The sequence below is a fragment of the Labeo rohita genome, chromosome 7 (assembly GCF_022985175.1).
Source record: "Labeo rohita strain BAU-BD-2019 chromosome 7, IGBB_LRoh.1.0, whole genome shotgun sequence".
NCBI classification, from domain to species: Eukaryota; Metazoa; Chordata; class Actinopteri; order Cypriniformes; family Cyprinidae; genus Labeo; species Labeo rohita.
Genome location: NC_066875.1, coordinates 43404806 through 43422968, shown reverse-complemented (window position 1 = coordinate 43422968; position 18163 = coordinate 43404806). Strand labels below are relative to the sequence as shown.

Below are 18163 nucleotides of genomic sequence, written 5' to 3'. Positions count from 1 at the left end.
TAAGGTTTTTGAAGAAAACATTGCAGGATTTTTCTCCATACAGCGGACTTTAAAGCAGTTTTAAACTGCAGTTTCAATGTTCCTTCAAAGGGCGCTACACAATCCCAGCTGAGGAATAAGGTTCTTATCTAGCAAAATAATTGGTTATTTTCCAAAAAAAATAAATAAATAAAAAATTGTATACTTTTTGACCACAATATTCGTCTTGCTCCAGCTCGACTTGTAGCGACTTCGACACATGTGGTCCCGTTAGAAAGGTCACAAGTGACGTAGGCAGAAGTACCGACCCAGTGTTTACAAAACGAACATGCAAAGAAAGTCAAATAAGGTAGAACAATGATGTGGGACAATTTTAGAGTTGAAGGAGAAAATTAGATGGAGTTTTTCACCCTACCCTACCTTTTTGAACTCAAGTACACAACTGAAGAACTAACAGCACGTGATTGCATCATACATCTGCATCGGAGAACTAGTGCAAGATGAGCATTTGTGATTATATAAACTTTTACATTTTTCCAAAAAATGAGCAATTGTTTTGCTAGATAAGACCCTTATTCCTTGGCTGGGATCGTGTAGAGCCTTTTGAAGCTGCACTGAAACTGCAATTTGGACCTTCAACCCGCTGGCTCCCATTGAAGTCCACTATATGTAGAAAAATCCTGGAATGTTTTCTTCAAAAACCTTAATTTCTTTACGACTGAAGAAAGAAAGACGTGAACATCTTGGATGACACAGGAGTGAGTAAACAATCAGCAAATGTTTGTTATGGAAGTGAACTAATCTTTTAATAATCAATGTAAGATTGTGCATGTAAATATATTTGTTGGCAGACAGAGGGAGTCTTTTAAAAAAACAATTTGAAAACAGTAATTTTTCGGCAGTTATGTGTAATAATGCTTGTTTTGCAGAAATTACATGCATCCCTTATTATTAATCTGAAAAAAGGTAGTTAGTAGATATGATGCTAATGGATTTTACAGTAGCTCAAAGTAAATCTGCAAGTATTTTAACTAAGGGTGACCAAAAGTTCATATTTTTACAATTATATTTGCAAAAAGCACATACCTAAAATACAAAATAATAAGCCTAATTAGGGATAATAAATATTAATTTCCAATGCACAAACATGCAACATTTGAAAAGTTGAAAAAGTTGTGAATGTCAATTTCTGAAAATGAAAATATTAAATACAGCTACCAAATGTTAAAAAATATTTGTTGAAGTTGTTTAATTTATCATATTTTTTACCTTTTGTAATGTGTATTTGTAAAGTTTTTTTTTTTTTAAATATAGTACTTTTTTGACCTCTTTACTGTTTTCAAACATTACTAATTACCTTTTTTCATAGTATGATTTTTGGTGAAATGTTTAAAATTATTTAGGACAAACATAATAATCATTTTTGTATAAAATATATATTTTTTTTAAATAAATGTATTTTCCATGCTTTTCAATTCATAAGCAATAACAAATAAGATTTCAATGACATTATGACCACTGAGTACATAAATGTCCCTCATTTCTATTTTTGAAATTTGGTCACCTTATTTAAAACTAACAAATTACAAATTTGAATTACAATGTCACATTAATGACTTTCTGTGTTCTTCATACAGAAGTATAGCTCAGCATGGAACATTTTAGCTATCTGTACTCATGATGCATGTTTTGCAAATCAGTTTGTTGAGAATGCATCTGATAAAAACAATCATCAAGAATCAGCTGGACACAGAAAATCCATAGACAGAATCATCTTGTTTGCTAATGTCATGACTCAAGCCCCTGAGGAACAGAACTTGTTACAAATTCTAATTGAAATGATTCCCCATCAGTCTGAACAGTCATGAACTTCACCTCCTCCACAATCAAACTGCATTTTGATTGTGTTTTTCTATTTTTGTTACAAAATGAGGATGCATAAGATGATCTGAGGTCGAAAAACACTGAGGTGAACCGTTCCTGGATATCTACCATATGCAAATCCAAAAGCCGCTTGAGGCGCTTCAGTGCGGAGATTGAAATACTTACTGAGAATAATAAATAGTAAAGGTGAGAGAACACACAGTTTACTGTATTTACAAAGCAAGGCTCCTTCAGGAAGTGCCTCAGTGCTGGGTAAGCAGTCCACACGACTGAATTAAATACCGCGAGTGTAGCGATGCATATGAACAGCACGCCAACTTCATATGCAGATCACGCTGGAAGTAAAATTAGAAAGTGTCAGTGCTCCAAGAATGACCTGAAAATTGGAGTGAGATGTTATAAACTGTATGAAAGCTATATTCTCATGAATATTAATTAGGTGACATAACATACTCTCAAACTGCTTTGGTAAGTGGCATTAGTAACACTAACACATGTAAAGGTTTCAGTCCACTGGCAATACAGTAAACTGGCAAAAGCTACTGCTTGGTCTTAAAGGAATAGTTCATCCAAAAATGGAAATTTGCTGAAAATGTACTCACCCTCGGGCCATTCAAGATGTACATGAGTTTGTTTCTTCATCAGAACAGATTTGGAGAAATTTAGCATTACATCACCTGCTCACCAATGGATCCACTGCAGTGAATGGGTGCCGTCAGAATGAGAGTCCAAACAGCTGATAAAAACATTACAATAATCCACAAATAATCCAGACCACTCCAGTCCATCAATTAATGCATTGTGAAGCAAAAAGCTGTGAGTTTGTAAGAAACAAATCCATCATTAAGACTTCACTGAGACTCCTCTATCCACTATTTTGCTTTCTCCAGTGAAAAAGTCATCTAGTCTTAATCAGGAGAGAAATATGCACAGATTAAGCATCATTTACAAGTAAAAGAAAAACTGTCTAAAACATTTTGATGTGAAAGGACAACAGGGAATGGACATTTTCAATGGAGGATTATTGTTTTTGTCAGCTGTCTGGACTCTCATTTGTTTAATGTTGCACCTAATCAAAATGAAGCTATTAGAGAAGCTGTATGTAATTAGTCTGCCACTGGTAATGTAATTACAAAAATTATGGCAGTTTTCAAACAGATTTCTCAAACACTCGTCCCATTTTTCACTGGTCCAAATATGTAATTGTGCCCCAAAGTCAATGTTGCATTGCTACATCAGGTTGGTCATGATGCTCAAACAAACAGAGTAATGATTTGATTGCACCACAGAGTCACAATATTTACACTTTCAGGAAATCATTCAGTAAATAACGTACTTATAGTGGACTAAGCACATTAAACCTGACAGAAAAGAGTATTTTAACTACCAAAAATTTGTAATGCTTGCTACACTTAAGTTTATATTATGCACATTTTGTAAAATATGAATATATAGTATGGATGTAGCAGTGCAGTTATAGTTAATTAAAATAAAAACTATTACAAATAGTTTTAATTAATTGAAATTAAGCTAAAATAAAACAAAATATAAATACTATATGGGAAAAATTAAAAAATTAAAACAAAAATTAGAACTTTTGCCTTGGCAAATAAATGAAAATTAAACAATTTTAATAAAAAAAACTGGAACAAAAACACATTAACACAAAAATGTAAAAAATAATAGGGCTGTCAAAAGATTAATCGTGATTAATGCAGTTCACAGTGATTTTAGTTTATGATTTGGTAATTTGCTGTTATTTTGTCATTTTTATTATTATTTTTTAGGGCTGTTAAACGATTAACAGCAATTAATCGCATACAAAATAAAAGTCTGAGTTTGCCTAATATATGTGTGTCTACTATGTGTAATTATTAAGTATATATAAATACAAACACATTCAAGTATATGTACTTATTACAATTTTTATATAATTTATATTATATATAAATAAAATATTTTGTACATAAATAACATATTTCTCTTAAATATACACATTAATTTGTGTGTATCTATATATACATAATAATTACACACAGTACACACACATATATTAGGCAAACTCAAACTTTTATTTTGTATGCGATTGTAATGCGATTTGTATTTTGTAATCGCGATTAATTGTTTGACAGCCCTAAAAAAAAGAATGATAAAAATGACAAAAGAACAACAAATGATCAAATCATAAACCAAACTTATTGTGAACTGCAAATATAAGAAGAAAAAGCTAATTTGAAATATGAATAAACACTATAATAGCACACTAAAACAACACTGGGATGTGGTACACTTGGTCCTAAACCAGTTATCTTACTGTTAAATTGCAAAGGATCTGGTGGCAGTAGGATATCACAGTCCTTTCAACAACTGGAGATTTGTGAAATGAGGCAGAACCTACAAGCTGAGCCACAATCAACGTTTACGGAGGCTCACATCTAAAAATATTACTTTTCAGATGAATTATCCTAGACATTCAAAGAAATAGTTCACCCCCAAATGAACATTTTGTAATCATTTACTCACCCTCATATGGTTTCAATCTCATTTTACTTTCATTCTTCTTTGAATCTCAAAACGAGACACTAGACAGAATAGCCAAGCTGCTTCTTGACACACTGAAAGTGGATCGTGATTTATACATTCCAATGATTAAAAAGTCATAAAAAGCAGATTAAACATTAAAGTTCTAAAGCAGAAAGAGGAAATAAGTTAATTTCCAAAATAGTGCCTCTTTAAATCAGGTTTAGCGTCGTTACTTCTGGTGTGTCATGTGACCAGTCACCAGTCAATTTTAAAATTAAAAGTTCTTTTTTGGAATCTTTGGTTCTATGATAGACCTTTAACATGCACAAAATGTTCTTTATAGTGGAAAAGGGTTAAGAAAAATATTATTCTTTCCCCTTTTGGAATCTTTATTTATTAAGAGTTCATAGCAACGTTTAAAATAAAGTATACAGCAAATCAGACTGCAAAAGAGAGGATGACTTCAGAGGGCTTGAAATATAATGTCTTTCATGAAACTTGTACGGCACTTTTTGTCCCTCTTGGAGCTTGACGGTATAAATCACCATCCATTTTCCTTGCATTTCAGCTCTTTTTGTGTTTCACTGAAGAATGAAAATAATATGAGGCTTGAAATAGCATAGACATGACTAACTGATGATAAAATTGTCATTTTTGGGTGAACTTTTCTTTTAAGGTCTTGAACTAAGCATAATGTCACGCTCTCTATCAAAGGCTGACTGGGCCCATTAATGGATTCATGAAATATGTGCCAAGGCTTAGTGTCAAGAGCCAATTTGCCATGTCACAGAGAGAGGGAGAGGGAGAGAGAGAGGGTCCCATCCAACAGATTAGCAGTGCAGCGGGTGCAAAAAGGCAGCGAGTCTGTTTACAGCTGGTCGGAGTGAATGGCCACACAGTAACTGTGTATGAATGAGCCTTTCAGTTCAACTCGACTCACCACAGATTGAGAGAGAGAGAATTCATGACAAGCAGTACATGTCAAAACATACAGATAAGAGCTCTTTTACCCTTTCGGATAACTGATAGAGGCTCACACACAATCTACAGACTTTCTTTTGCATTTTCACTCTTTATTCTGGATTCAAAAACCTCAAGCACTTACATGACACCTTCAGTAAAAAGATACTGGATAAATAAAGCTGTCTAAAAGCAAATGTTTAAACTCATGCATGACAAGTAAGACATAATCACAAGATATATGCAAGCTGCAAACTCATGAATGATTTAAACCCAACAGCTTTAACATTATATGCCAAATACAGTCCAAAGTTTTGTACAAAATAAGAGGAGTCATTCAAAATGCATGCTATTTTTTATTTAGTACTGACCTGAATAAGATATTTCACATAAAAGACGTTCACATATAGTCCACAAGAGAAAATAATAGTTGAATATATAAAAATGACATTCAAAAGTTTACATACGCTTGATTCTTAATGCTGTGTTGTTACCTTTTTTTGTTTAGTGATAGTTGTTCATTAATCTCTTGTTTGTCCTGAACAGTTAAACTGCTTGCTGTTCTTCAGAAAAATCCTTTTGTCACGAATCTGGTCAGTGTCCCACGGTCCGCTCACCACCAGATGTCACTCTCGCCCTATCTCACACGGACTGTTGCACTACACCCCGGACTACATTCCCCATCAGCCATTGTACTTCACCTGCGACCAATCAGCGGCGCTATAAAAGCCCCGGTCCTTCCCCTTGCAAACCACGGAGTATTGTGAGTTGTTGTTTTGTTCTATTGTTAGCATTCCCCAGTTCCTAGTTCCCAGTGTTTTGTTCTCCCGCCTGGTTATCTCGTTTCGACTCATCGCCGCCTGCCTACTGACTCTCGCTCGTGTTTCCTGGTTATTCTCCTCGCCAAGCTCCTTACGGATTACGCTCGCCACGGATCGACCCTCGCCTGTTTCTCGGACCTCTATTGTGTATCGTCTTCGTTATACCTGCCTGCCATTGTTCGACCCTGCCTGTTCGACCATGTCTCTATCTCGTCCCTTAAATAAAAGCTCGCAGATGGATCCGCTCGCCTCTCGTTTCATTCACTCCGTTACAGAATACTCCGTCACCACAGGATCCAGCAGCTTCACCCCCGGACATTCAGATATGGACACAGACAGAATTCTTTTCAGGATAAAACAAGGGCCACGCACACTAGAACAACACATCCGTGAGTTTCTGGCCATTGCCAATTATTCCACCCTCCCGGACTGCACAATTATTGAGATCTTTTGTGATGGCATAAATAAGCCTTTAAAGGCGAGGCTGAGACGCGAGGGTCCGCGCTCATCTCTGGCTGCATTTTTGAACTTTGCGTTGTCGTGTGTGGGTTCGCCGTGCACCGTGGGGGTCGCAGAGAGGGAACGCGACAACGCGGTAATGGCCACTGGTCTCAAGTCTGCTCCAGAGGTCCCGTCTGGTCTCAGGTCTGCTCCAGAGGCCTTCCCCATCAGAGAAGCTGCGCCAATGCCTCCAGAGGTGTCAGCTTCGGCTGTAGAACCTCCTATGGAGGCGGCGTTATCCTGTGGTCTCTCTGCTTCTCTCCCTGTTCTCTCTGCCTCCTCTGTCCCTGCTCTCCCCAGGTCCCAGTCCATGACGCAGATCCCTGTTCCGTCCTGGAAGGTCCCGGTGCCTCCTGCTCAGCCCTGGAGGGCTCCTGCCCCTCCTGCTCTTCTGTTTGTCTCCTCTATCCCTGTTCTCCCCAGGTCCCAGCCCATGACACAGGTCCCTGCTCTGCCCTGGAGGGCTCCGGCGCCTCCTGCTCTGCCTCCTGTTCCGCCCTGGAGGGCTCCTGCGCCTTCTGCTCCGCCTGCTGCTCCGCCCTGGAGGGCTCCTGCACCTTCTGCTCCGCCTCCTGCTCCGCCTCCACCCCGGAGGGCTCCTGCGCCTCCTGCTCCGCCTCCGGCTCTGCCCTGGAGGGCTCCTGCGCCTCCTGCTCCGCCTCCGGCTCAGCCTTGGAGGGCTCCTGCTCCGCCTCCGGCCCCGCCCTGGAGGGCTCCTGCTCCGCCTCCGGCCCCGCCCTGGAGGGTACCTGCCCTGTCAGTCCTGCCTCAATCACCAGGCCCTCCACATGGACCTGGCCCTCCAGCCCTCGCCCTGTCTCGCTCCCGCCCCACCGCTCCCCTGGACTGTTGCTCCCTTCGAGCGTCTGGAAGCCGCTCCTTGGGGGGGGCTATGTCACGAATCTGGTCAGTGTCCCACGGTCCGCTCACCACCAGATGTCACTCTCGCCCTATCTCACACGGACTGTTGCACTACACCCCGGACTACATTCCCCATCAGCCATTGTACTTCACCCGCGACCAATCAGCGGCGCTATAAAAGCCCCGGTCTTTCCCCTTGCAAACCACGGAGTATTGTGAGTTTTTGTTTTGTTCTATTGTTAGCATTCCCCAGTTCCTAGTTCCCAGTGTTTTGTTCTCCCGCCTGGTTATCTAGTTTCGACTCATCGCCACCTGCCTACTGACTCTCGCTCGTGTTTCCTGGTTATTCTCCTCGCCAAGCTCCTTACGGATTACGTTCGCCACGGATCGACCCTCGCCTGTTTCTCAGACCTCTATTGTGTATCGTCTTCGTTATACCTGCCTGCCATTGTTCGACCCTGCCTGTTCGACCATGTATCTGTCTCGTCCCTTAAATAAAAGCTTGCAGATGGATCCGCTCGCCTCTCGTTTCATTCACTCCGTTACACCTTTAGGTCCAACAAATTCTTTAGTTTTTCTGCATTTTGTGTATTTGAACCCTTTCCAACAATGATTGTATGATTTTAAGATCCATGTTTTCACACTGAGGACAACTGAGGGGCTCATTTGCGACTATTACAGAAGGTTCAAACATTTCACTGATGCTTCAGAAGTAATGCATTAAGAGCCGGGGGTGAAAACTTTTGAACAGAATGAAGATGTTTACATTTTTCTTATTTTGCCTAAATATCATATTTTTTTCATTTAGTACTACCCTTTAGAAGCTACAGAATATACTTACAAGTTTCCCAGAAGACAAAATAAGTTAAATTTGCCCTGAAAACTTTTCACCCCCTGAACAGAATTTCCTTCTGAAGATCAGTGAGCATTACATTTGTCTTATTTTCATTTGCCTAAAAAATATGGATCATATTTTTTTGGAAAGGGTTCATTTAGTACTACCACTTTAGCTGTGGATCATTCAGGTAACAACACAGTAGAATCAAGTGTATGTAAACTTTTGACCGAGGTTATTTTTATAAATTCAACTATTATTTTCTCTCATTGACTATATGTAAACATCTTGTATGTGAAATATCTCATTCAGGTCAGTACTAAATATAAAATAACATGCATTTTGAATGATCCCTCTTATTTTGGTCAAATAAATAACATTTTGCAGATTCTGAAACGTTTGACTTCAGCTGTATATGTATATTTAAACCAGACCTACATCCGGATTTACATCATGCATGAATTTAAAGATGCAAAACAATATTTGGGATTCAATGATTTACTGCAGAACGATTATCCTGCACTCGGGAATTGTCTGTCTCAGAGTAACGTATTTATGTGCTGCATTGATTTAAGGGTTTATCTGTAAAACTGCAATTAAAAGCAGCTGTGTATTTATGGCTCTGCATGGACCAATAAATCAAAACATTAACACCCTTTGAACCATCAGCAGATATTGTGAAGCTACAGAACACATGAAGGCCACATGATTTCGCCTCATCAATGATATTTTCCAAGTACAAAGCAGCAAAAATTAGTTTAAAATCTGTCAGCCTTTATGAAGAGATTTGAATCCTTCAAAATTCCATTTTTTGCTACCTAGCAACATTGTAAAATCACTCTTCCATGACGTAACACTTTCCTGTGGAGGTCAAAGCCTCTGTTAACACATAAACTGCCATTTTTAATAAATATGAAAATTTGGATTGCTCTACTCTGGCTTCCTTTTGAAGTTTGTTAAATGACATTTAAAAGTAATTAAAAAAACATTTTTCTACCTCACATTAAAAATGTCTGAATGTTACTGCATTACATACAAAATATCAAAAAATGCATTTTCAGAACAGTTTTGTTCATTTTTAGTGGATGATATTTTTAGTCAATTCTCCTCAGGGTTACAGATATATTTATAAAATGTTTGCTTGTGCTCTAAAACACTTTCTTTTAGATTTTATGCAATACAATAACATTCAGACATTTTTAAGTGTGTAATTATTATGGGGGCCCCTGTAGCCTTCTTGTTCATCCATAAAGAACAAATATACAGACATACAAGTGCACACTTGAAACACACACTAAAACATCCACAGCCTATTCCCGGCTCTTAGCGATGAGGCTGTCTGGAGCCAGTTTTTTTGTCTCTGCTTTAGGTGTCAGCTGTTCAAACAGGCTGGAGCTGCAGCCGTAGTGTCTCTGGACCCACAATACAACAGCACTGAGCGTGCAAAGCTTTCATACTGCTGTCTGACAACTCCGCTGAAAACTTCACACTGTCCTCCAACACAGCATGCTTGCTCATTTAAATACACACGCACGCACGCAAACACAATATCTGTTGAATGCTAGCCAGAAATGACATGGGAGATAGAGCTGTTGTTCTGCTCGTCTGTGTGTTGATGAACACGTCTTCAGCTCTGTTTACCATCCTGGCTTTGTTCCAAGCTAGTGCGCATTTTAAGGCATCATCAACACGGAGCCTGTTCCAAAAGGTAGGCGGCATAACACACCTCATTTGTTTGCAATGAAAAAGCAACCTCCAAGGTTCGAATTTAACCCATTTTCATTCCTCCTCTCACCGCTGTATAATTTCCGGTCGTCTCTCTACGGTCCCTGTCAATGGTGAAAACTATCCCAAAAAATGATTTGAAAACTTCACAATGTGATAGAAAGAGCGCATTGTTATGCATTTCCCGTCTATGAAAGGCAGAGACAACAAAAGGCTCATTTGTTCGTCCGCCTACAATGCAAGCCTTCAGTAATGTTTCTGAATCTGTAAATTGGGAATAAAAAATTGAAAAAGAAGCGAGCGAAGCGAGCGCTCCCTAAAATGAAGGAGATGGTGACACTGAAAAAGAGGGCACGAATGGCTTCAATTGAGAACTTGAGAATATCAATACCCTTGAAAACACAATGCAATAAAAAGCAATCAGGCACAAGGTTAGTGCAACATCTGCTTGTCATAATCTACGCTATAAGCCAAGCTAGAATCGCTATTTCAAAATCTACTCTGGCCCGTAATTGTTGACTATGTACTCATTTAACCTCTGAGCTTCTTCTTAAATGTTACATTTCTCTGGGAGAAGAAGTGCGTGCTTTCTGTCCCTCCAGAATAACGGTTGCTCCGCTGAGATGAAGTGTTAGGTGCTGAATTATCCAAACAAGTGAATTTAAGAGCTTAATAAGAACCTGCTGCCAAAGTGCAGCAAACTATTGAAGAATACGAGAGCTGAAAGAACTGCAGTTCAGCAGATCTAAAAGCATTCTGTATGCAACAGGATGTGCAGAAATGAACTGAGAATGCCTTTTAAATTCTATTTCATTTGCTGAATTGGAAGGTAACAAACAGAGATATAGACGGATGGACGGACAGACATACAGACATACAGACAGATAGATAGATAGATAGATAGATAGATAGATAGATAGGCAAATGGACAAATGAACAGATGAACAGACAGACAGACAGACAGACAGACAGACAGACAGATATATAAATACAGTTATATGAAAAAGTTAGGACACCATATTGAATTTCATGGTTTTCTGTATCAGGACATAATAAAAAATGATCTGGTCCTTGGCAGGTCTTAAAATTTGGAAAATAAATCCTCAGATACACATCATCACATGACATATCACACAGTGTCATTACTTATTTAAGGAAAATACAGCCAAGAGTTAAAGGCCATGTGTGACAAAGTTAGGACACCCTAATCAATTGCCTGTAGATCCACTTTTAGCAGAAATAACTTGAAGCATTCATTTTCTGTGTGACTTTATCAGTCTCTCACATCGTTCTGAAGGAATTTGGACCACTCTTCTTTTCAATGTTGCTCCAGTTTATTGAGGTTTGTGGGCATTTGCTTATGCACAGCTCTCACCACAGCATTTGAGTCAGGATGAGCTCTGGACTTGGACTGGGCTATTGCAACGCCTTGATTCCTTTCTTTTCAGCCATTCTGTTGTAGATTTGCTGGTGTGCTTGGGATCATTGTCCTGCTGCATGACCCAATTTTGGCCCAAGATGTCGGACAGATGCCCTCGCATTTGACTCTAGAATACTTTGATATACAGAGGAGTTCATGGCCAACTCAATGACTGTGAGGTGCCCAGGTCCTGTGGCTACAAAACAAGCCCAAAATTATCAGCCCTCCTCCAGCATGCTTGTCTTTTGGTATGAGGTGTTTGTGCTGATATGCTCTTTAGGTTTTCACCAAACTTGGCGCTGTGCATTATGGCCAAACATCTCCACTTCGGTCTCGTCTGTTCAAAGGACATTATTCTAGAAGACTGGTATTTTGTTCAGATGCAACTTTGTAGACCTAAACTGTGCTGCAATGTTTTTTTTTTAGATAGAAGAGGCTTTCTTCTGCCAAGCCTTCCAAACATGCCATTTTTGTCCCATATTTTTCTGATGGTATTGTCATGAACTGAGGCCTGTAGAGTCTGAAGTGTAGATCTTGGGTTGTCTGCCATTTCTCTGAGCTTTACATGGTCTGATCTTGGGGTGAATTTTCTGGGACATCCAGTCTTGGAAGGAGAGGTGTTTGTTTTAAATGTCTTCCACTTGTGAATAAACTTCAAATTGTTTGGAAATGGCCGTATTACTCTTCTCAGATTGATGGCAGCAACAAGCGCTTCTCTAAGATGATTGCTGATGTCTTACCTCCTTGGCATTAATAAACACCTGAAGGCTCCAGACCAGACTACCAAAGCTCATGCTTTTATAGAGGCGCTCAGACTTGTTGATGATCAGTTAATCAAAGGTATTTGATTAGCAGTGCTTGACTGTTATTTACCCTCTTATTTCCAATGTTAACAGTAAGGGTGTCCTAACTTTGTCACACATGGCTTTTCCATTTTGGCTTTATTTTTGTTCAGTAAATAATGACACGGTGCAATTTTTCATGCGTTGTTGTTCATCTGAGGTTTTATTTTCGAAATTAAGACCAGCCAAGGACCATTTTTTTATGATGTCCTGATACGGAAAACCATGCAATTCAATAGGGTGTCCTAACTTTTTCACATGACTGTAGATGGACGAACGGATTGGACAGACGGACAGATGGACGAAACGGACAGACGGTCAGACAGATAGATAGATATACAGACAGACAGACAGACAGACAGACACAGACAGACATACATAGATAGATAGATAGATAGACAGAGGACAGACAGATGGGCGAAATGGACAGACGGACAGATGGACAGACGGACAGACAGACAGACGGACAGATAGATAGATAGATAGATAGATAGATAGATAGATAGATAGACAGAGGACAGACAGATGAATGAAACGGACAGACGGAGAGACGGACAGATAGACAGACAGACAGACAGACAGATAGATAGATAGATAGACAGGCCGACATACAGACAGACAGACAGATAGATAGATAGATAGATAGATAGATAGATAGATAGATAGATAGATAGATAGATAGATAGATAGATAGATAGATAGATATACAGAGGACGGACAGATGGACGAAACGGACAGACGGACAGACAGACAGACAGACAGACAGACAGATAGATAGACAGATAGATAGATAGATGAATGGACAGACAGACACACAGACAGACAGACAGATAAATAGATAGATAGATAGATATACAGAGGACGGACAGATGGACGAAACGGACAGACGGACAGACAGACAGACAGACAGACAGACAGATAGATAGACAGATAGATAGATAGATAGATAGATGAATGGACAGACAGACACACAGACAGACAGACAGATAAATAGATAGATAGATAGATAGATAGATAGATAGATAGATAGATAGATAGATAGATAGATAGATAGATAGATAGATAGACAGAGGACGGACAGATGGACGAAACGGACAGTTGGACAGACAGACAGACAGACAGACAGACAGATAGATAGATAGATAGATAGACAGATAGATAGATAGATAGATAGATAGATAGATAGATAGATAGATAGATAGATAGATAGATAGATATACAGAGGACGGACAGATGTACGAAACGGACAGACGAATAGATGAATGGACAGACAGACACACAGACAGACAGACAGATAGATAGATAGATAGATAGATAGATAGATAGATAGATAGATAGATAGATAAATAGATAGATAGACTGACGGACTGATGGCAATGCAATTCACATCTGTGTATTTGGGGAAATATGTTTCTGGCACAATACTACCCACAGATAAAACACCAATAGAACTCCACACTCCGATTCAGCCGAGACCTTGTGAGTTTTCTCTTTTTATCAGCTTGAACACAAGGCAAAATTAAATACGTCTGCCCACCAAATCCCACATCTAACACAATTCGACCCTGCAATTCTTTCATGAGAAAGATGTGCACGTGTGCGTGAGCGCGTCTAGCAGGAGGAGCGTGCTGCCAGAGGGAGGTGAAAGAGCAGAGCTGCTCTCTAATAGGAAAAGCAGGAAAATAGGAGATGTGGGAAAAGAGTAGTGAAAACACCTGTTAGACTCCACTTCGCTTTCAGTGCTGAAACTCACAGCTTCTTAAGGAGTCCCAGCGGCGGCTCCCACGCGCGCATAAATCAAGCCGAAGTGTTTAGCCCATAGAACAAATATTATTCTGAAAGATTACTGCAAAGAGCTTTAATGGAGACTCTGGATAAATGCACATCAAATTTCAATTTAGACTCCAGCAGAAACCTGTTCTCTCCAAGATGGATGGCCACAGTCACCTGCTTCAGTCAGCAAATTGGAAATGATAAATTCTGACATGGTATAAAACGGCGTAAAGAGAGCGCTGCTGCTGTCCGTCAGCTCGCGTACAAACTAGGGAATGAATGACACTAGCCAAATGGTGCGTGCATGGAAAAGGCGCTCGACGTGGCCGACTGTAACTTTATCCCAGAGTGCACTGCTGCACTAATGCCGCTACCTGCTACCTGCTCTCTCCTCCGTCTTTCCACATCCATTTCGTTCGGAATCCCACAAAGGAAGGACTTGGGTTTCAGCTGTCGTTATTCATGTACCGGCGCGTTGGACAAAGAGATTTGGCCACTTTAGGTGGCAGCTCCACGGTGTAAATTGCTCTTATCGAGTGGCCCTATTGTACCGGATTAGGCTGGCGTCCACGTCCTTGCCAGCTCTTCCATTAACATCCACACCAGACCTCTATATATAACCTGTTTCTTACAAAAAAAGAAGGCAACGCTTAACGGTTCCCTCCGGACCTACGATGAAGCGCATGACTATGAGCCGACTTGAGAGGCTTGAGGAGAGAGCTGATTTGGGTGTGTCTGTTGCTGTGATGTTTGGGTAGAATATCTGAGTTGATATGTATATATATATATATATATATATACACACACACACACACATATATATACATATATATGCATTGCAAATTCACTCTCATACAAACTGGTCAGCCTATGTCCCTGGACCACAAAACCAGTCATAAGGGTCCATTTTTTCTATGGTTTGTTAGGACAGGACAATATTTGGCCAAGATACAACTATTTGAAAATCTGGAATCTGAGGGAGCAAAAAAAACAAAATATTGAGAAAATCGCCTAGTTGTCCAAATAAAGTTCTTAGCAATGCATAATCAAAAATATTAAACAAAGATTAAGTTTTGATATATTTATGGTAAAATATCTTCATGGAACATTATCTTTACTTAAAATCCTAATGATTTTTGACATAAATAAAAAAAAAATGTAATTTTGACCCATAAAATGTATTTTTGGCTATTTCTACACATATACCCGTGCTACTTAAGACTGGTTTTGTGGCCCAGGGTCACATATGGGGTTTTAATAGCTGATACAGATATGATATCCAAAGTCACCCTCAGCTAATGTCTGATTTGTTACAATATAATATATTAAATGACAGAAAATGAAGTTTCCTTTTAAAAGTTTGGGATCAGTAAAAAAAAAAAAAAAAAAAAAAAAAAGTATACATAATAATTTAATTTAATTTAATATTTTTCATACAGCGAGGATGCATTAAATTGATTAAAAGTTTTTTACCCTGTAAATTTTTTTTTAATTCAACTAAATACTGTTCTTTTAAACTTAAAAAAATCCTGGGGAAAAAAAAAAAAAAATCACAGTTTTCGCAAAAATATTAAGCAGCACAAACTGAAAATTCAGCTTTGCATCACAGGAATAAATTACATTTTAAAATTATTTTTTTTAAGTATATTGTTAAATTTTTTTAAAACTATTTTTAATCAAATAAATGCAGCCTTCGTGCATAAGAAATTTCATTAAAAAAATAAATCAATAAAAAATTGCATCAACCCCTAACTTTGAATCTGTAAACATATATGGAAGCTTAAAAATGTTTTATAAAATTGCTCAATTTACAAAATTTACTAAATGTATTTCGAAAAGGCTGGTAATCTCAAAATGGTCAAATATGAAACAATTTATCTACTCACTAAACTAACTCTAAATCACTAAAACTGACCAAAACAAAACATAAAATGTTAGATATAGTACAATTGTTTTTAGATGTTAATCAAATATTTTGGGAGGAAAAAATGCAATATAAACCAAAAATGACTTGATGTGATTCGGCATGCATAGGTGCACAATTATAATTATACACCAATTATTCAAAACAAATATCAAAAGCATAAACATTTGATGCATTTTTGTACTACATATGTGACCCCGGACCACAAAACCAGTCATAAGGGTCAATTTTATGAAATTGAGACTTATGCATCATATGTAAGCTAAATAAATAAAGGGTTTGTCAGGATAGGACAATATTTGGCCAAGATATATTTGAAAATCTGGAATCTGAGGGTGCAAAAAAATTTGAAATATTGAGAAAATCACTTTTAAATGTGTCCAAATGAAGTTCTTAGCAATGCATACTACTAATATTCTTATGGCCTAAAAGAAAAATCAATAATTTTGACCCATTTTGTTGGCTATTGCTACAAATATACCTATGTGACTTATGGTTTTGTGGACCAGGGTCAAATATAGGAAAATGTCTAGGTTATTCTAATGGCTGTTCTTTTTACACCTCTTCAATCTTTCATGCACTCTACTCTACTGCCAGTTCTTTCACAGCAATTTGTTACAATAAAACACAAAATAGAATTCAACATAATTTTCTGTCAGATGACAACAAATTAGTGCACTATGGGGTTCAAGAAAGGCCCAAACGCCCACAAACCCTGCATGATATCACCATTATGATGACTAGCCAGTATAAAAATGCTAAATGACTTTAAGTCTGATTACAACTTGCAGTCTGCACTATATGTGGCAATATATCATGTTGGCGAGCACAAGTGAGTTTCGAGAACACTGTCGGCTCATCATAGTAATAACCTGACCTGCTCACTGTGATATCACAGTACAGTTTGCCTGAATATGAACTATATATTAAATGTAATTCCAGAACCAGTGCCGTAAAAGTGACTTAAAGCACTGCAGCTATTATTTAAGAATATTACAGTGTAGAAAAAATCTGATTGACTGCATTCAGATGAGCGATAACTAACTTTACTTCAACAATGTTTGACATTTATCATACCTGACCAGTGGACGACATCACTGTCAACATCAAGCTGATCCGACATACTGGCAGAACCCAGAGCTCCATCTTTAAAATCCTGTTCCAGAGCTGCCTGGTGAATGATGTCAGTCAGATTTCAGCCTGAGGAGAGAGAAACAGACAGAGATGCGTTTAACCACAGATCCTGCTGCTGATGCTCAATTATTTACCTCTGCTGATTTTAAATGGAAAGTGCCAGACAGTGGCACTCCTGATTGACTTAATTACACTATCTAGTCTGGTATGAAATTTCTGACAGTGAAAAAAAGCCTCTTTCTCAGGTACTCCCCATGCATAATGCAACAGCAGTAGGAATGCAGTGCAATAGGTTTGTGTGAATCATTTCTGTGCAGCAGTGCATGTCATATATACCCATATTGACATGACACTGCTTTTATTTGATCAGATTAGTGCATTAGGAGATGCTGCAAAGAGATGGATCAACTGAGCAAACGCACACAGGTTATGTCAGACAAATCAAAGTTGCATTATAAAAGACTCACATTATAAAACATTTGAAAACCGAAAGACCCGCTGATATTAGCTACTCTAGAAAAACTCAGTGCAAAGCTACGCAAAGACGTGCATTTATACGATCAGCTCTTACCTTTGCTGCAAAGTAACTCATAGATTCACATTTTAATCCATTTAACGCGCTCGCCGCACCGGTGATCAATAAACACCGCACGAGTCCTGAAGATGTTGACTTGAATGGCGTGAATGGCCGTCACGCAGCGGTCAGTCGGATGATATGAAGGCTGAACGCAGCGCGAATGACTGCGAGTTTCACCGATATCCTCAACGCAGGGCTGCGTACTGAACACTGAGCTGACAGAAGTTAGTGTGCTGAGCTGATAGTCCGCTAGGCGTCCCACACCGGACGCGACGCGACTAGAACGCTCCCCCCGCAGCGGGGCATGTTGTCACACTTGATAAAGTCACAATGGAAGCTGCCGCTGTGCATGTGTGTGTGTTTTTAAAAAAGAGTGAATAAACGGTAAAATAAATACGAAACAC

At 38.7% G+C, this 18163-nt stretch overlaps 1 protein-coding gene across 1 annotated transcript in view; it reads right to left on the bottom strand.

Moving 5' to 3' along the window:
- The window catches only part of adamtsl3 (ADAMTS-like 3), a 239481-nt gene extending 221513 nt beyond the window's left edge, over positions 1-17968 (bottom strand). Inside the window, exons 1-2 of the mRNA XM_051115284.1 lie at positions 17754-17968; positions 17126-17248 (exon numbers count right to left, since the gene is read on the bottom strand). Of these exons, the coding sequence (XP_050971241.1) occupies positions 17126-17194 (69 nt within the window). The 5' untranslated portion in view covers positions 17195-17248; positions 17754-17968. The remainder of the gene's footprint in view (positions 1-17125; positions 17249-17753) is intronic.
- Positions 17969-18163: the final 195 nt, after the last annotated feature.